General features: G+C 57.3%; 1 protein-coding gene across 5 annotated transcripts; it reads right to left on the reverse strand.

Moving 5' to 3' along the window:
• Nucleotides 1–2,392: 2,392 nt before the first annotated feature.
• On the reverse strand, nt 2,393–19,299 carry TPRA1 (transmembrane protein adipocyte associated 1). 5 transcript variants are annotated; one of them, XM_055343814.1, is made up of 11 exons: nt 19,243–19,299; nt 9,840–9,981; nt 9,547–9,679; nt 7,060–7,146; nt 6,892–6,964; nt 6,706–6,785; nt 6,058–6,168; nt 5,841–5,901; nt 5,542–5,644; nt 5,376–5,456; nt 2,393–3,075 (listed from the first exon to the last, which is right to left on the reverse strand). In XM_055343814.1, exons 2-11 carry the CDS (start codon nt 9,962–9,964, stop codon nt 2,832–2,834), a joined length of 1,098 nt encoding a protein of 365 aa, XP_055199789.1. In that variant the 5' UTR covers nt 9,965–9,981; nt 19,243–19,299; the 3' UTR covers nt 2,393–2,831. The 5 variants fall into 5 exon arrangements, with proteins under 5 accessions (XP_055199789.1, XP_055199788.1, XP_055199787.1 ...); XM_055343813.1 differs by lacking the exon at nt 19,243–19,299 and adding an exon at nt 18,590–18,697; XM_055343812.1 differs by lacking the exon at nt 19,243–19,299 and adding an exon at nt 18,057–18,366.
• Nucleotides 19,300–19,370: the final 71 nt, after the last annotated feature.

Raw genomic sequence — 19,370 nt, forward strand, 5'->3', positions numbered from 1 at the left:
ATCCTAAGGTATTGAAAGTCCAAGGCTATTGTGGATGCACCAGGGTCAGGGTATGGGCTCCTTCAATCTTGTTGCGCTTCCATGAGAGGCTTCCATGCCCAAGTCACTCTGATTCCAGATGGCTGCTCTGATGCCAGCCGGTGCAACCACATCCTGGGCAGCAGGAAGGACAGAGCCTGTCCATCCTCCATAAGGAAGTCACATGCATGCTTGCATCCCATTGGCCAGAACTTAGTCACACGGCTACAACCACCTGCAGGGATGGCTGGAAAATGTAGTCTTGTTCCAGGAAGCTGTGTACCCAGCTTTAAAAAAAATCAGGGATTCGGGGATCCCTGGGTGGCGCAGCGGTTTGGCGCCTGCCTTTGGCCCAGGGCGCGATCCTGGAGACCCGGGATCGAATCCCACGTCAGGCTCCCGGTGCATGGAGCCTGCTTCTCCCTCTGCCTGTGTCTCTGCCTCTCTCTCTCTCTCTGTATGACTATCATAAATAAATAAAAATTTTTTAAAAAATCCATATTTATGGGAAAGTATCATTTAAAAAAAATCAGGGATTCTATTACAATGGAAGAAAAGGAGGACACATTGGAGGACAGCTATTAGTCTCCGCCAGAACACTGTGAGACTAATTAAAACTAATTAAGACTGTATGCTCCAGTAATTCCACGTGCATGAGTTACCAAAAGCATATTTATAAGGATTTTTGTCACTGCATGGTCTGTTGTTGCAAAATGTATCAGGAACAAAAGTCCATCCCGAGGGGACTGGTTAACTAAATTGCCATATATCCATAATGTATGCAGCTGCCGGAGCGCAGCAGCTCTGCTACCTGACACAGAATGATCCCAAGATCAAGTGTCAAGTGAAGAAAAAATATCTACAGAACATCTACACTCCCAGAACAGGAGTAATATACGTACACGTGTGAACACACACAGGCACCTGTGGATGCTTCTGGGGCAGGGGGTGGAACAACTGAATGAATGTCAGGGCAGGGCGGATACCCACATTCCAACATATACCTCCCCGCACGAACTTCTTTTGCCATTTACATATTACTTATTAAAGAACAACTTTAAGATCAGAACAAAAAGTAGCAGGCTCCTAGCCTCTTTTCTCCTACTGGGGCCTCCCCGTTGACACGGCTGTTTGCTCAGGCACTGAGCAAACCCAGGCTGTCACTCCAGCCTCTTGGGTGGCACAAGTGTCCACGGCTGCTGGTACTGAGTGCAGCTCTGGACTGGCCTGTCCAGTCCTCCCCATCTGGCCAACACTTGCCCTGCTGGGAATGGCCTGCGGGCCTCCTGCCCCCACCCACCAGGCTTCCGGGAATGCTCTGAGAAGGAAACTCTTGGTGGCCCCGTGGTCCCAGTGGGCTCAGGGGGAGGGGGGCCCAGCAACCTGCCTGTACCTTTGCACTTGGTCTTGCCTGTGCCCATTGACAGGCCTCTGGGCCCCGGATGCAGGGGAGCATGGCACACAGGCCCCACAGTCACGAGCCGCATTGGAGCTGGTGCCCTTCACATTCTGCCGCAAAAGAGGGCTGGCATTGGAGGCGGGTGTCAGGCCTGACCCTCAGCAGTCTCGTGGCCCCGAGACCTCTTTGTCTCTGGCAGTGGGAATGACATACCTGGCACCTCCCTTCTTCTCCAGCTACCCAAAGACTCAAGGCCGAGCTGAGCTACAGTGGCAGCAACATGGGGCACATGGCACCTCCCTCCTCTTGTTTGCAGCTCGCTTTTTTCTGGCTGAGGCCCGTTTTTAGCTTATTCCGATTCTTACTATGTCAGTCCCTGTTATCCTACCTTCTGAGTGCCTATCACGTGGCAAGCTTGACTCTAGGGGCCAAACACAATAGCGTTATCACTACTGTCCCATTCGCATCTGCAGCAACTCCTGCTACTTCTAAGTCTTTACACCAGCCCCCACAAGACACGCCTTCTTGTCCCCATGTTACGGATGAGGAGCTGGAGCTGGGGTGGGGAAGCGGCCCGTCCAGGAGGGCAGAGCAGAAGTTGCAGAGAAAGGGTGGGACCTGCAGGGCTCACTCCAAACCCCAGGCTCCCCCGGGGGGGGGGGGGGAGACGGCAGCTCACAGAACCGTGGTTCACTTTACACATCCATCTTGTCTGCTCCAACGGGGCCCAGGAGATGGAGCCCTGGAATCCAACTGCCCTCCCCACCACCACTTCCCCAGCAGCCAGCCTGAGGCCTGTGCACGGGCCAGGGTTCCTCCACTGAGCAAACGAAGGAGCCCAGAGCCTCCCAGGGCTCAGGATGCAAAGGGACCTGTCCGGACCTCTCATCATTGCCTATTCTCGCCCCAGCGCTCAGGCTCCCAAGAGGAACTGGCCTGAGTATTCCTGCAGAACCTCCACAGCTGCACCTCCTGGTCCTTTTGTTTTTTTATTAAAAAATAGGTCAAGAAAATATACACACATCAGCCCACCTGCCAGAGTGGGCTTTGAGGAGGCCAAAGCGCCATGGGGAGGAGGCAGAAGGGTGAGAAGGGCCAGAGCAGTCCTGGGTGCCCAGGCTTTGGAAAAAGGAGGTGCCCTCAGCTGGCCTAGCCAGGCCTGGCCCTGGGAGATCAGGGTGTGGGCCACGTTGCTGAGCAGGGAGACAACAGGTGGAAGGAAGGTGGAAGGCGGAGGCAGCCCCCAGCTAGAGCAGAGGTGGCTAAAGGCACCTGGGAGCACAGAGGGCAAGACAGGGCTGGCATGGGCTCCTGCCCACAGAAGGTCCCATGACCTCGTCCTCCTCACCAGGGGCTTCACACTCGGCCTGCCCTCCATAGACCCCCGCAGGCCTTCCAGCCATGGTGGCCACACTTAGGTATTGATGGCCTTCCAGCGCTCACTGTCCGTGCTATTGATGCTGCCAGTGTGGCAGGGCATGGAAGCAATGTCGTCCAGGTAGGCCACCCCACCGGCAGAGTCAAACTGGGTGCTGGCAGCTCCTGCTGTCTCCAGGCCCTCCCGCCGGGCCACAGCGTAGGGCTGGGGCAGGTGCATGTCCGGTTCCTCAGTCTCGTCCACTTGGCATTTGTAGGAGAAGAGGATCTTGGGCTCCGAGCTGGTGGGGAAGAGAGAGGGAGAGGGGGGTCCCATGTGTGGTCAGGGAAGACTTCCTTCTCTGAACAATAAGGCTTGCTGCCTAACGGCCACCTGGAGCTCCCCAAAGCTTGGACTCTGGACTCCAATGGGACTTGTTTTATTTTTTAATTTTTTTAAATTTTTTATTTATTTATGATAGTCACAGAGAGAGGCAGAGACACAGGCAGAGGGAGAGGGAGAAGCAGGCTCCATGCACCGGAAGCCCGACGTGGGATTCGATCCCGGGTCTCCAGGATTGCGCCCTGGGCCAAGGGCAGGCACCAAACCGCTGCGCCACCCAGGGATCCCTAATGGGACTTGTTTTAAAACTCAGCCCTTGTGTGAGTGTGGGCAAGGACTTCTGTGCCTGCTCCTCACTGTAAAATGGGTGCAACTCTGACCTCAAGCCTCTTAGCAGAGGGCAGAACAGAGGCAAACTCTGGCCTGAGGTGCTCAGCAAACACCAGCTGCAACCTCCACCCTTGCAGCCTTTATGACCATAGGATAACTCTGACAGGGAAGCACTGCACCCAATTTTCAAAAGGAACCTGAGGCCAGGGAGATGAATGCATGTGCAAGTCATGCCCAATCTAGCCCATCACCCCACCTCTGATGGCCTCTCTCGGCTTTACCCCCTTGGATTCCCCACCACCTCCTCAGACCCACCACTCCTGTCACCTCAGAGGCCCAGGCTCCAACCCTCCATCCCATATATCCCTAACATCCTGTCTCCTTAACAAACCTCCAAACACACGTGTGCACCAAAGTGCACTTCACCGTATGCTCCCCTACAACACCCACCCCCCACATCCCTGCCCCTCTCCCCAGCCACTCCCAGCTCAAGTCCGTGGGTGTGAATGTGGTGATCTGTGTCTTCTTTGTTCCCTGTCGTACCTGGCAGCTGCAGCAATGCCCAACACCTAATAGGTGCCAGTGAATGCTCACTCAGAGAATGAGCTAATGTATTCTAACACGAAAAGTAGCAAATGTAGAACAATTTGCATAGACACTCTCTTGTGGGGAAAGTGTGTCTATTTGTGTTGCATACGGAATGTGTATATGTATGTGTGTGTATGCATAGACGTGTGTGCACATGCATGAGTGCATACGTACATGTGTGTGCACATGTGCGCACATGAGTGCATATGTACATACGTGTGTGCACACGCATGAGTGCGTACGTAGGTACGTGTGTGCATGTGCTTGAGTGTGTATGTAGATACGTGCGTGTGCACACACATGAGTGCATATGTAGATATGTGTGTGTGCACACACATGAGTGCATACAGATGTGTGTGCACGTGCATGAGTGTGTATGTACGTGTGCATATAAGCATACATACATATGTGTATGTGCATGAGTGCATATGTAGATACATGTGTGTGCACGCACATGAGTCCGTGTGTATATACGTGTGTACACACACATGTATGTATGTATATACATGTGTGCGTGTGCGAGTACGTAAATACGTGTGCGCACACGCATGTGTGCATGCATATATACGTGTGTGCATGTGCATCTGTGCAGAGATACGTGTGTGCACATATAGGAGTGCGTATATAGATACATGTGTGTGCACACATAAGTGTGTACGTAGATATGTGTGTGCACGAATACGTACATACGTGTGTGCATATATGCGTATACATAAGAGTGTGCATGCACATGAGTACATACGTAGATACGTATGTGTGTGTGCATATGTAGATATGTGTGTACACACATGTGTGTACGTAGATATGTGTGTATGCACATGCATGTGTGCCAACGTATATGTGTGTGCACATGCATGTGTGTAGATACACGTGTGTGCATGTGCGTGTGTATGTAGATACATGTGTGTGCACGTGCATGAGTATGTACATAGATACGTGTGTGCATATGTAGACGTGTGTGCACGTGCATGTGTGTACGTATATACATGTGTGTGCACACGAGTGCGTGTGTAGATACATACGTGTGTGCACGCGCATGTGTGCATACGTATACGTGTGTGTGCACATGTAGGTAGAGACACACTTCATGCGCTGAGTCCTGCCGGATATCTGACCCTGAACTGGGAATACAGGCTGAAGAAACTGAAGCCGTGGATGTGCAGGCGCAGGAAGCTGGGGTGCAGTCCTGCCTGCAGCCACACGGGGGCGCCCGCGGCCCTCAAACCACCAGGTGCCCGGCGTTGAGCAGGGTGCTGGCTCCCACCCCTGTCCTGCGCCCCCTGCCTGCACGCCGCCGCCCCCCCCCCACGCCCCCACTCCCGTTCCCGTGAGAAGACTCACCCAAAGAAGCCCCGGAGGAAGGCCACGTAGATGAGGGGCGCAAAGAAGCTGAAGTAGAGAAATGTGGTGACATCTACACAGCTGCAGGGCAGGAGGAGCAGTCAGGGAGCGGCCCCTCTAGATGGGACCCCGGCTTGGCCTCCCCACCGTCCGCCGTCCCACCTACCAGAGCCCCTCGATGATGTCTGCGCAGAGCAGCGCGCTTCCCAGTCCCTGCAGCAGGTTGAGCAGTGCCAGGATAGCCGCATACACATAGAAGCTCCGTCGCGCTGGGGGGCGGGGGGCCATGAGCTCCTGCCCTCACCTCCACCCTTCATCCCCAGCGTGTCACCTGAGACCCTTCTGGGGCCTCAGCAGGGCACCCTCCCTCTCACCAAGGGCTCTGCAGCAGGGGAGTCACAGTGGTCCAAACAGACCCCTGCCCCGCACCCAGCCCTATCCCAGAGCCACCCACCAGCTGCTTACACGGCAGGGAGATGCGCTCCTTCAGCGGGGTCTTGGGGAGCATGACCACCAGAGAGTAGACCTGCAGACACAAAGCAGGATTGAGGATGCTGGGGACCCCGGGCCCAGAGCAAGCCCAATACCAGGACATCTAGGCCTCCGCCTTAGGCTCGGAGGCTCATCCAGCCACCCCAGGGTGCCGAGGCCTGGGAAGCAGGGAGGGCACCCTCAGCCTCACCAGGAAGAAGAAGCAGGAGCTGACCAGCCAGAACTGGCGGCCCCCATGCCCGTAGATGTTGAAGTCCTCAGCAGACAGGTGGGCATCAGGGTACAGGATCTCCAGTGTCCCCTGTGGGGGCAGGTGGGGAGGGGTCTCAGTCTCCTGCCACCTGGGGGCCCCTGATACAAAGCACCCAGAGCTCTCCACCACCCCAAGCCCAGCTCCCCAGCCAGGCCTTCGGAGTTCCCTGCTCCCTGCCCGCCTAGCTCCTGGGGCTGGGACAGGGCTGGGACAGGACTGGGCAAGACATAGTCCCTGTCACATCTAAGCAAGGAGTCTCCAGATGTATAGCTCTCAGTGGGGTCTGCACACCTGTATGTCCCCTACCTGGGCTGCCTGTCACTACAGCAGGTTCTAGGCATCCTCCCCCCACCAGCCTGGCCTATTGGATTGGACTTGGGGCTGCATGGGGGTGAGGGGGCAGACCCTGCCTTGTTAGCAAGCACCCCAGGTGATTCTAGGCGCATTTAAAGTTTGATAGCACTGCACCTAATAAACATTCAAATCCGGGCCCAGAACCAGGGAGCGGTGGATGCATGGCCCTCAGTGACCCCTGGCCTCCTCCTGGGGCCCCCACAGCTGCAGCTGCCCCACTTCCCCTCTCACCTGGGTGACAGAGTAGGCCAGGGACAGCACCGTGGTGATGGCCAGCACCCGCTTGATGCTTGACTTGCTCTCCAGGTGACCTGGAAGAAACGTGCTGGTCAGTGAGTGGGAGCTAGCCTGTGACCACTGGGGTCGGTGCCCGCTAGGGAGGGACGGGGAGAGCGCTGGCCCCAGCAGCACACGCACCAAAGGCAAGGCCCAGGATGACCACACTCAGCTCGATGGCCAACAGGAAGAAGCGGGTAATCTCCCACAGGATCTGGACACAGAGTGGGCAGAGGGTCAGCCTGGGGGCCTGGCCACCCCGCTCCCCAGCGCCCCCGTCCCCGCCCTTGTCGGCAGGCCCGGCCACACCTTATCAGCAACAGTCGCAGCGTCCGAGGTGCTGACTGTCATGGACACCACGGCCCGGGCGATGCCCACCAGCGCCACCACGAACACCTGGTGGGCGAGAGTGAGGAGGCCATTATGGGGTCAGGGACAAGACCTCTGGGAATTGCAGGGCCTCTGCAGGAGTCTTGGATTCTTTGAGAATGGAAAAATTCCAAAATAAAAGAGTCAGGAGTGGGATGTGGAGGTGGGGAGATCCTCCACTGCTGGGGACCTCGGGCCTGGCCCTTCCCTCTCGGGCCTCAGTTTCCTGGCTCAGTGGCAGCCCTGGAATGGTTAGCAGGTATGCTGTGGACGGCTCAAACGCCAACCCTGCTGCTCCTGGCGTCTCTGACCTCAGCCGAGGACCCACACCTCCATGCCTGCCACTTCCTCACCTATGAAATGGGGCAAAACTAGCACGTACTGTATCTGATGGTTGGGAGGAGCGAATGGATAAGTACATGTAGCAGAAGGATGCCTGGCACCTGGTAAGGGCTAGGCACATGCTTGCCTTTAGTGTCATATTAGCCCTCTTATTTCCAAGACAAGGGGGGAGGAGGCTGCAGGGAAGAAGCCTTCAGGGACTCGGAAAGGCCCCAGCACGTCTAGCAGAAGTGCCTGTGCTCAGCTTCGGCGGATCTTGTCGCCCCAGGATCCACTCCCTTCCTCTGGCAACAGCCTCCTTCCTCTCCCGACCGCTCACATGACTCGGGGGGCTGACACCCCCCTCCTGGCTTCAGGGACTGGCCTGTAACCCAGGGTTGACCGTTTGGCACATGCCATTCCCTGATTTGCGGAGGGGGGTGGGACCCAAGGGAGTCTAGTAATAGGCACAGCCAGGACACCAGGTGCAGCCACTGGAAAAGGAAGCTGGGGGCGGGGGGGGGGGTAGAGGCCCAAGCCCAGAGCTGCTGGGGCTGCCCAGCTCCACCAGCATGAGACTGCTAGAGACATGGCCATCAGAGAGACTCCAGCTGAGCGGGAGACAAAGACTGTACCCCCATAGCCTCCCAGAGCCCCTGAATCCAGCCATGCCTGAAGCCCTGGGACTTGTCAGATTCTCTATCAATATACGTTCCTTACAGCTTCTGTGAATTTAACTTTGATTTTCTGACACATACAAACAGAAGAGTCCAAATCCATACATGGTCTGTGCTTTGTGCCACAAAAACCATGTCGAGGCCTTGGGGAGGCTGACGCCACTCAACAGGGCAGGTTGTAGGAGCAACAAACTGCCATGTGCCTACTGTATGCCAAGCTGCCACCGAGCTAGAGCTACACACGATGTATTCTGTGGTGCTCGTGGGAGTGCCACAAGCTAACGCAGGCCCAGCACACATGACACGGGAAGGGAAGGCCAAGCCCCGGGTCCAAGGTCACTCAGCACAGCCGAGGTTCGCGGCAGTCTGCATGAGTCTGTGCTCAGCACTGTCTCCTGAGCTCTCTAGAAAGAAGTCTCCCGAAATAAGAGAGCAGAGGCAGTGCTGGCCCTCTCTCATGTTCCTGGGCATTGGCCCTGGGCCCCTTCTCCCTCCACGCTCTGCCAGAAGGGCATCTGTCTGTCTGCTGTATCTGTTACATAAATACAGTCACGAGTCAGAGAAGTGGGGGAGAGAAGAAAGAAGGCCTCAATGGCCACCCTGGGGGGGGGGGTTCCAGGTGGCCAGCAGTCCCTGGGGCCTCCACCAGCAGCCTCCAGGGGGTCCCCGCAGCCTCGCCTGCTCGCCCACTGGTAACTCCTCTGAGAAGTGCTGAGCCAGGCCATGAAGAGGAGGCCCAGAGAGCCAGAGCTGAGGCAGAGGGGAGGACTCCAGAGCCAGACAGCTGGACCCCGCACCTGGAGCCCATTCCTGGGTGGCCTTCTCAACCACAGCCCTGCCACCTCCACCTTGGGCAGCCCACATTGGGGCCGCTGAATGATGAGAACTTGGGTCCTCCCAACAGGCAAGAAGTCTGCTCCAAGGAGGTCTCACAGAATGTGGGGATGGATGGCTGGATGGACAGATGGAAGTGGCAGTGGGCATCCTTCCAGCAGCCAGCATCTCCTCCCCCGCCCTCTATGAAGGACTCCCCAGTTTTCCTCCAGGGACCACCCCCCCTCAGTCCACATGGTCTGGCTCAACCGACCCCACCCTCCCTGCAGGGCACAGTGACTGGCTCAGGGAGCAACCCAAGGTGGGCCAGTGAGAGGGAACCTTCCAGGTCTCCACCAGCAGCACCAGGACAGAGGTCCTCTTCCGCTGGCGCTGGCAGGGAGGCGGGATGTTAGCTCACAGCTGCTCTTGGCTATGTTGGACAGCAGGCAGGAAGAGCAGAGATGCAGAGAAACAGAGCCCTGATGGTGTCCATCAACCCCCAGATCCAGCCACGTCTGAGGCTGGTTTTCAAGACAGAAGCAGTTACTGATTCCCTTTTTTTAACCTAAGCCAGTTGGAGCTGGGTTTCTTTCACCAGTTGCAGTGAACTCACCAGGATATAGAAGGTGATAAAAATGGGGCTGGAGGTGACACGGATCTTGGCCCGAGCGAATGGAAGCTTCCAGAGCAGGAAGATGAAGAAGAGCACATTGGGGATGAGCAGCAAGAGGTCCCAGTACCGGACCCTAGCAGATGGGCACAGAAGCCAGCTGACCGGTAAGGTCACCCCGACTACCACCCACCACACATGCACACATGCAGGCATGCACACACGCACACCCACACGCATGGGGGAAGCCCACTTACACGCAGCCAGCCTGCCCTGCAGGGCCGTGGCCACCTCACCTGGAGGTGCCGATATCCTCGTAGAGCAGCAGCAGACAGCGATGTGGCACACTGATGTTGGGTGCCATGGGTGGGGGCAGGGCTGTACTCCCATTGGCCCAAATCACCTCTTCCGGGGTGTCCATCCCACGAGCAGCCAGCCCTGGGGGAGTGACAGCCCCCACGTGAGGAGTGCCAGGGCTGTGTGTCCGTGGGGTCCCTGGTCCCAGGTTCCTAGTGGAACCTGAGAGCCACGACCTACATTGGGCTGGTGGGCCACACCCCCCACAGCAGGCAGAGGGTGAGCTGTGGCTCCCACACATGCCATAGCACAGTCCCCAGACAGGGGCTCAGTCCTCTACCTTGGCCTATCTCATGACCCCCAAACAGTAAACGCCACCCCCAGTAACGGAGCCTTCCCCTCTGACGGGCACAGCAAAGCAAGCTACTCAGCGTGACCCGAGTTCATCCCTCTGATCCTGGGGACTCAGGGGACAGGGAGCAGAGGGGTGAGGAGCCCCTGGAATGGGGCTAACAGCAGTGTCCACCCTGGAGGCTGTAGTGGGCACTGATGTGACATCTAGCACCTCCTACAGCCCACCCATGGCAGTCCTGAGTCCGGACCACACAGCCAATATAGGGCCCAGAGATAATGGTGTGCATCACACAGCCACCCAGCGCCAGAGGGGGCGTCACACACACCTCCGGTGGACCACCGCCCTGTCATCCTCTGCTGCCACCCTGGAAAGGGAGATACAAATAGGGGACCGGGGGACATGCACTGTGCCAAGGAGATACACAGGAAGTCTGTAGGCAGAGGAGAGGGAAGGAGAGGCACTACAGAGGGGGCCACCATAGAGGGGGCCACTGCAGAGAGAGCTGTGTCTGCAAAGGCAGGGATAGGGGCTGCGAGGAGAAATGGGAGTCAGCAGGGAGGCCAAGGGCCTCAAAATGAGAGGTTAAGAGTCCAGCCTAGGGGCACCTGGGTGGCTCAGCAGTTGAGCCTCTGCCTTCGGCTCAGAGTGTGACCCGGGGGTCCTGGGATCAAGTTCCACATTGGGCTCCCTGCAGAGAGCCTGCTTCTCCCTCTGCCTGTGTCTCTGCCTCCCTCTCTGAAGGCTCTCATGAATAAATAAATAAATAATCTTAAAAAAAAATAAAAACAGAGTCCAGCCTAGAAGATAGGAGAGCCAGTGGCCTGGGGCACTGGGAGCCACCTTGGACAAGGTGGGCTCCAGGCTGCTGGGCTCTCAGGGATAGAAGGAGCTGGGCCCATACAGACAGCAGCAGGGACCTCCTCAGGGAGCTGAGGGGGTGCAGGGCAGGTAAGCTAGGCATGGCACCAGGACATAATAGATGCTAGCATTAAAGTGATGACTTGTGGGCAGCCCCGGTGGCCCAGTGGTTTAGCGCCACCTTCGGCCCGGAGTGTGATCCTGGAGACCCGGGATCGAGTCCCACATCGGGCTCCCTGCATGGAGCCTGCCTCTGCCTCTCTCTCTCTCTCTCTCTCTCTCTCTCTGTCTCTCATGAATAAATAAATAAGATCTTTAAAAAATTAATTAAAAAATAATAAAGTGATGACTTGAACAGATTAGGCCTTATGACTTGGCATCTCCATTCCTGGGTACATTTGTAACAGCCCCAGGCTAGCAACAGCCCAGATGCCCATATCAGTGTACACACACATACATGGCGGTGCTTGGGTACACAGTGCAATGGAGAAGAAAGGACAGGCTACTGCTGTGGGCAGCACCATGGAAGGGCCTCCCGGATATGGTGCTGAGCAGGGCCAGCCACAGGTACACACATGTGGTCTGCCCCACGCAAAGATTCAGGTGAGGGTCACCTTTGTGGAGGAGGGAGGGCATGGGGGGAGCGGAGGGGACCAGAGCTGCTGGTGCTTGATCGGGGCGGGGGGAGGTGTACATAGGCATGCTCCCCGTGGCAGAATCCATTGAGTCATCCACCTATGATCTGTGCACCTTTCCGTATGGGTTACTTGTCAGTAAGTTTTAAAAATATTAGAAAGATGTGTTCTGTTTATACTTCAAGAGCACATGTCTCCCGTTTGGCAAGGAGCAGCCAGGCTGCTCAGGCCCTGTTGGCAAGGACCCCCAGCCAGCCCGGAACAGCCACAGGTCCAGGGCAAGGGCTGCGGGGGACGCAGCAACATCCTTGCTGCCGTTCCAAGCCATGAAACATGAGCACTACCCCTGGCCAAAAGGGAGTGGGGACTGAAGCAGGTGGGCAGAGACCTGGGATTCAGATCCCTTTGTCCTTCTCTGCAGGCCACTTGATGGCTCTGGGATCACACCCTCATCTGTGACCGGAGGGAAACGTGCCTAACACATAGTAGGTCCACAGAAAAAAAGGCATTCCTCACAAGTTCCCCCACCCGCAGCAGCCTCCTAGGAGCAGGGGATGAGTCTAGGAGCTGGCACACGCCTGCCCTGGGAGGCTGTCATTCCAGGAGGGGAGGCAGCCAGCCAGCAGGAAAACCAAGTTAACAGAAGAGTGCATGGAACAAACACTAACACAATACAGGGTCCCCGTAATCCACCTTCCCCTTTAGTGCTGGAGCCCATGGATTTTAGCTCACACACAGCTTCCCAGAATAATGGCTACTTTCCAAGTTTCCCTTGCTACTGGCTATGACCACATGACTGAATTTTATCCAATGGGAAATGAGTGGTTAATTTAACAAGTTGGTCAATTTCAGGCCACGCATGTCTCCTTTCCTGTTGCCTGGAATAGGGATGTGGTGGCAAGAGCAACAGCAGCCATCTTAGACCACAAGACTGAAACCATGTACTGAGGATAACACAGCAATGAGTGTCCGGGTCCCAGACCCAATGGGCCTCCAGGAATATCCTGGATAGCCTGCACACAGACTGTCATGCGATACATAGGAATAACCTACCTTGTTATCTTGACCTTTGTTTCAACAGCTAAGCGAAAACCTCAATGAATATAAAGAGGTGCTGCTTTGGACTGGATTATTGGACAAGCTGACATGTGCACTAGATCTAAATAATTGAGAAAGAACCAGACTTTGGGGACGCCTGGGTGGCTCAGTCAGTTGGGTGTCTGCCTCCAGCTAGGGTCATGATCCTGGGGTCCTGGGACTGAGCCCCACATCTGGCTTCCTGCTCAGCGGGAAATCTGCTTCCTCTCTCTCCCTCTGCCCCTCCCCTAACTTGAGCATGCTCAGTGTCTATCAAATAAATAAAATCTTTTTAAAAATAAAAATAAATTAAAAAATAAAAAGAATCAGACTTGGAAAAATCTGGACAAAGAGCACACCTGGGGAGAGAAGAACAAATGCCAATGCCATGAGGTACATACAAACAGGCGTGGTCTGTCCAAAGGGCAAAAAGCAGGCCAGTGTGGCTAGAGGTGAGATCAGAAGGGTTGGCAGGGCCAGGTTACACACACAGCAATATGACCACATGCGATGTGATTCCATCCTAAATGCAATGAGAAGGGTGTCATGGGGCAGCCCGGGTGGCTCAGTGGTTTAGCGCCTGCCTTCAGCCCAGGGTGTGATCCTGGAGACCCGGGGTCGAGTCCCACGTCGGGCTCCCTGCATGGAGCCTGCTTCTCCCTCTGCCTGTGTCTCTGCCTCTCTCTTTCTCTGTGTCTTGTGAATAAATAAATAATCTTTTTTAAAAAATTTTAAAATTAAAAAAGAGAGAGAGAAGGGTGTCAAGAAGGCAGGTGACAGGGTCCCATTTCCATGCAGAGAACCACTCAGGCTCCTGTGGAACACGGAGCAGAGCAGCGGCAGAGTGGGGGCAGGGAGATGGGCAGCCACCGTACCATCGCAGCGGGAGGACATGGCTTGACCACTGGTTGTAGCGGGCATGGAGTGGAGGGATCTGGGTCAGCCAACCCGACCAGCCCACAGACACACCAAGGGAATGAGGAAAGAGAGCAAGGATGCGGTGGCTTCTGGCCGGAGCCGCTGGATATTTTGCAATGGCTAGGCAAATGCTGATGTGTCCCCACCAAGCACTGCCACCTCCTCCCTAGCTAGCAAGGGGCTATTTTATTCCAGGACCCCCTCCACGATGCCCTGCTGCACAGGCAGGGGCCCCTGTCCTGGGCCAGAAGCTGAATCTCAATTACCGTAAGCCAGTGGCCTTGGGCAGGGGCCATGCGGAAGAGTACTGGACACCCCAGCAGCACACAGGGTGCTCCAGCTTGACACCGGGACTGTGGGGGTGGGACTCTGGCTTAGCTATTGAAACAAAGGTCAGGATAACAAGGTAGAAGATTAGTCCTGCGTATAGCACGCCAGTCTGTCTATGATTTCTCATGGACAGTGGCCACGGCTGCCAAATGTCCTGCAGCCTGTGGGACCATTCACCAACTGGATGATCATCTTCCCCTCTGCCAACAGTGCCCTGGAGAGGGCCTGTCAGAAAGGGTGTTCTCCTCGCCGGCAGCTAGGTTAGGCAAGGACATGTGAAGAAATAGGGGGGAAGTCTCCCAAGAAACGTTTTCCTTGCTGACCGTTAGACATCCTCAAGCCCCTTCTTTGCACCTGCAAGTAGCTGTTGATGGTTTGATGTCTGAACTGCAGCCATGCTGAGCATGGGGAGGCTACAGCTGGCAGGGGCTGTGGCACCCCCCTCAAAACTTCTAGTAACCTAAAATGATGACTCGTAAGTGACTGGCGTCAAAGGAGAGAGATTCCACAGCCCCTGGAGCAAACTTCTGGCCCCAGCAGCCCAACACCAGCTCTGGCCTAGGGCAGGGTGTCCAGCAGCGAGTGTGGGCCAGGAGGGGCAGGCCCCAAAGAGCAGGCCAAGCACCCAGCAGCCACTGAGAAGCTTAGAGGTCCCTTGTGATGTAAAGAAGCCAGCAGGGAGGACCAGGGCCAAGGAGCAGGGGAGACTCAGGCAGAGAGTCTGAAGGGGGAAGCATCATTTGGTTTTGCCTGTCCAAGCACCTCATTTTTCCTGAGTGGGGGGGACTCTCAGCTCCCCCGGTCTCTGTCCATGAATGAAGCTGAGGTTCAGCTGACTCAAGCCCTTCACAACTCTGAGGAGTGTGCATGGGATCTAAGCCTGCCCAATCGGGGTGCTCCACCGCCCTGGCCAGCGAGAATCTGCCCTGAGACTTTTGCTGTCATTGTTAGGAACAGATGCCCTTTCCACTAAAAGTGTCATAGCATTGTACGGAGCTGTACCACTTTGACCCCACACATGGCTACCCACCTGAGGACAAAGCCAACATAGAGGAATGACAGGTGAAAATACATCCCTCATGTGAGCCCGTGGACACATAGCCACACCTGAAGTTAGACCTACCCCTGGACTCCCTTTTTAGTTATAAAATCCGACAAATTCCCTTCTCCGCTGAGGTCCTATTGAGACTGATTTCTCTAATTCACTAATGAAAAGCTTCCGGCTAACACATTTTACGGAGTTGGGCAGATCTGGGTTGCACTTCTGGCTCTGCTATGTGACCTTGTGTGAGTCATTTCTCTCGGAGTATCACAGGGACAATAACACCTACGCAACAAAGTTGTAAAGATCAAACATAAATGCCTACACGATGTCACACCAACATAATTGCTGCTTTTTTTTTTTTCTTCCCAGAGAAGGGCCTGGTGGATGTAGAGGGAAGAAGGATCTGGTTCCTAATGCAAGGGCCCCTTTCAAAGGACAGTACCAACTGTTCTCCTGCCACCGGTGCTCCTGCTGACTTGGTGGCAGCAGCAGAGCACATTCACTGAGCCCTCCCACCCAGCTAGTGAGGGAAGTACTCTGGTTACTCTCACGGACAAAGTGGGGGGCCCCACCAGCCACCTGCCAGGTTGTCATCTCCAGTGCCCAGGCCCCCAAGTGGCAACTTGCCAACCACCCCTCTGTGGGCATCGGTTTCTCCACCTATAGATGGAAGGCTCTGGGCTCCGCCTGGAGCCATGCCTCTCCCACCTGAGTGTCTTGAGGCCGTGCAGGTTCTGATCCAGCTGGCCTGGGGAGGGGCTGACAGGCCACATTGCTAATACGATCCCAGTTGGGGCCTGCCGCTCTGCTGGTCAGAGAAACACTGTTGGCTTATGAGGCTCTTGGCCATACCAGATTGCCAGTGTGTGTCAAAGACTGTAAAATAACTAAAGCAATGATAAAATAAAATAAAATAATAAAATAATAAAATAAATAAAATAAAATAATAAAATAAAATAATAATAAAATAAATAATAAAATAAAAATTAAATAAAATAAATAAATAAAATATAAAATAAAATAAAATAAATAAAATAAAATAAAATAAAATAAAATAAAAGCACACCACCTGCAGACCCAGAACTAAGCACGTTACGTGTGGTGACACACTTACCTATCACACCAGCCCCTACATAAGAGGAGAACAACTCTTACGACCATTGTACAGAGGGGGAAAGGAGAGGCACAAAAGGGATAAGTCGCTGGCCCCATATTCTCCTCCCCGACCTAGGGCGAGCTCCCGGGCTTGGGGGCAGAAGCCTGGGTGGTAACAGAGAAGGAAGGGGTCCGCAGGCTCAGGCATGGGGACAGATGATGGGACGGGACAGAAGATGGTGGGAAGGCTGGCTGAGGGCAAGGGAAAGAAGGGGCAGAGGCCAGACTTGAGGGAAGGGAATTCTCAGAGGAGTTTCTGGGATGCTGAGTGGCCTAAGGCAACCCCAGACCTCTCAGAACCAGAGAAACTGGGACAGACTGTTTCTTCCACCTGGGAGGGACTCTCCTGACCTTGTTAACATTCCAGAGGCCATCTTCCCACCCACCACTGGGGCCTCCAACTCCCTCCCTCCCTCCATGGCCAGCCTATGGGGCAGGACACCAGGAAGGCTCCCATCACGGTGCCAGACCTGCAAGGAGCCCCTGGACAGGATCCTCCCTTCTCTGAGCCTTTTCCATCTTTCATCTGTGCAACGGGATTGACCAGGACCGCATGGAAAACCCCAGGAAGATAGAAAGCCTTGAGCAAAACAGAGAGGTTATATTTCCTAGTTGCTATACGGCCCCGCAGTGCTCCTGACCCCTAGCAGATTGTTAGGCTTCTAAACTCTGGAACCAGAACAGAATAAGAAGGCTACATAGGACAGAGGCCAACCCCTCACCCTTCAGCCTTGGGGGTGGGAGGAGGTAGATGCAGTCCTAGACAGGCCACTCCTGGTGCCCTGCCAGCAGCCAGGGCACGACACCCCCCCCCCCCAGGAGGAAGGGAAGACCTGGGCCCCTTCCCTCACCCTTCAAAGCCCAACCTGATCTGCCCCTGCCTTCCATCCTCCAGCCCCTGACCTCCACCTTGCTCTCCTCGCTGCTACGCGTCCTCTCACCTCAGGGCCCTTGTGCTGGCTGGCCCCTCTACCGTTCAGGGCCCTCCTTGACCATCTCTCACAGCTAGCCTGCCCTGTATCTTCTTTACAGCATTTGGCCTCCATTAGACCTGGCCCTTGCTGTACGTTTATGTGTTTGCTGGCTGCCGGCCCCAGGCGTGCTCATGACCCAAAGCCCTAGAACAGCGCCTGGCACTGAGTAAGTTCTCAACAAAACGTTAGATGCGGACAGATGAATCTCCAGCAGAGTGCAGCCAAGCCCTCTGGGCAGTAGGAGAAGGACCGCTGGAAGGACCCCACAGCCCCATCCGCACCACAGAGGAAGCAGCGCTCCGGGCCTCCCAGAAGGCCCCTCCTGCAACAGCAGCCCCAGCGCCTAAACCACAGCTCCCCTGCCCTCTGGGGCTGCGGAAGGCCACAGCGAGCTGGAGGCAGGTCCTGCCCGGCTGTCCGTGGACGGGGGCACAGCCCCGACGCAGGGCCGCAGAGCCCAGGTCTCCTCCTGCACGGCCGCGAGCCGCAGGGTCCCCGGCCCTCCAGCCGGCCCCCCGGCCCCCCGAGCGCCCGGCCACCGCGTCGCCTCTTCCTGGAAGCCCTCACCCAGGGGCCGCCTGGCCCTCGGAGACTTCCCCACGGGCCCCCGCGGCTGTGCCCTGAGCGGACGGGGGTCGCTCCGGGGGCAGGGGCGGCGACAGGTGGGCTGGTCCGGCAGCCCCCGGCTCCCCGCGGCTGTCGCAGCGGGTCACTAGCTGTCTCCGGGCTCGGGAGCTCCCGGCCAGGGAGGGCCTGCGGACGCGGCAGAGGCGGGGGCGTCCCTGGAGCGCTGGTCCCGCGCGGCAACACGGTGGCGGAGGCCGACCCCGCGGCGACCGGGGGGGGGGCGGAGAGGGCCCCCTCCTTACCTGAGGGCCCCGGGCCGAGCTCAGGCCCCGCCGCCTGGGTCGCTCATCCGCCAGCGCAGTGAGCCGACCTGGCACAGGCCCGGGGACTCCGGCCTCCAGCGCCCCGGGCCGGCGGCGGGGCCAGGAAGCGTCGCGCAAGAGCCGCGGGCAGCCGGCCCCGCGGAAACCGGGGATCGGCGGGAAAGGGCGGCCAGCGCGCCGGGCCCCCCCAGCCCCCGAGACAGCGGGCAGCCCTTCCCCGCCGCCGCGAGCGCGACCGCGACCGCGACCGCGACCGCCGGAAAGCAGGCGCGCGCGTCCTTTCCGTGCGGCCAAAACTGCGAAAACAGCCACAGCCCCTACTCCTAGCACCCAGGCCCGCCCCCAGGCCCCAGGAGCCTATACAGACGGAGCTACACCAGGAAGAGGCCGCAAGCCGCGGAAGGAGCCAATCAGATCCCGAGGGGGCGGGGCGACCAGCTGACCCCTTAAAGGGACCGCAGGCAGCCCCGCGGGGAGGGCAGGCTCCTCGGAGTTGGGAAGGTGTTGCGCACCTCCGCGGGAAGGCGGGCGGGCCCGCGGGCGTCGGAACCGAGGCCGCTGCCGCCCCTGGCCCCGCGCCGGCCCAGCCGTCTGCAGCTGTCCGCGGGCGCCTGGCGCCGGCCTGCGCTCCTCCTCCGGGGCCGACCGCCCGGCCGTCCGGGAAGGAACCTCCGCGGGCCCTCGTCGCGGGCGCCCCGCAGCGGCCGTCCGAGCGGAAGATCCGTGACCTGGGGTCACCTGGCCGCGGCCGGAGGGGCAGGGGCAGCGGCAGGGGCAGGGGCAGCGGCAGCGGCAGGGGCAGCGGCAGCGGCAGCGGCAGGGGCAGCGGCAGGGGCAGCGGCAGGGGCAGGGGCAGCCCCTCCCCCGGGCCGGCGCGTCCCGCGGCTCGCCGGGCTGCTCCGCGTCCGCCGTCCGAGCGCACCGCCCCCCGGGTTTCAGGCACTCGTTTTCACTACCACCTTGCAGGGCGGTGCTCAGGGGTCGCCTTTTCCGAGGCGGAACCTGCGGCTTGGAGACGTTAAATAACTTGCCCAGAGCCGCACGCCTAGGAAGTGGCAAAGCCTGGACGCGGGGGTCCGAACCGCCCCTCCTCTCATCTCGGATTTCCACAGTTCTTCAGGCACCTTCCCCTGGTCCCTGATTGCCCCATTCTGGCGCTCCTGACCTCGTTGCTGTGTTCACTGCGGGCAGCCCTAACGCTGGCCCCGGTGGCCCTCCTGGTCCGAGTCCTCCTTCCCACCCATCCGACCCTCAGCGTGCTCAAGCCACGGTGCTTTCTGTTTCCCTTCCTTG

This window comes from Nyctereutes procyonoides, unplaced genomic scaffold (genome assembly GCF_905146905.1).
Source record: "Nyctereutes procyonoides isolate TBG_1078 unplaced genomic scaffold, NYPRO_anot_genome, whole genome shotgun sequence".
NCBI lineage: Eukaryota > Metazoa > Chordata > Mammalia > Carnivora > Canidae > Nyctereutes > Nyctereutes procyonoides.

Coding starts and splice junctions, on each gene's coding strand:
- TPRA1 (XM_055343810.1), bottom strand. CDS start 10,141: ATGTGTGGGAGCCACAGCTCACCCTCTGCCTGCTGTGGGGGGTGTGGC. Junction 7,147..9,546: donor TTATCACCTTCTATATCCTG/GTGAGTTCACTG, acceptor CTCGCCCACCAG/GTGTTCGTGGTGGCGCTGGT. Junction 6,786..6,891: donor CATCCTGGGCCTTGCCTTTG/GTGCGTGTGCTG, acceptor CGTTTCTTCCAG/GTCACCTGGAGAGCAAGTCA.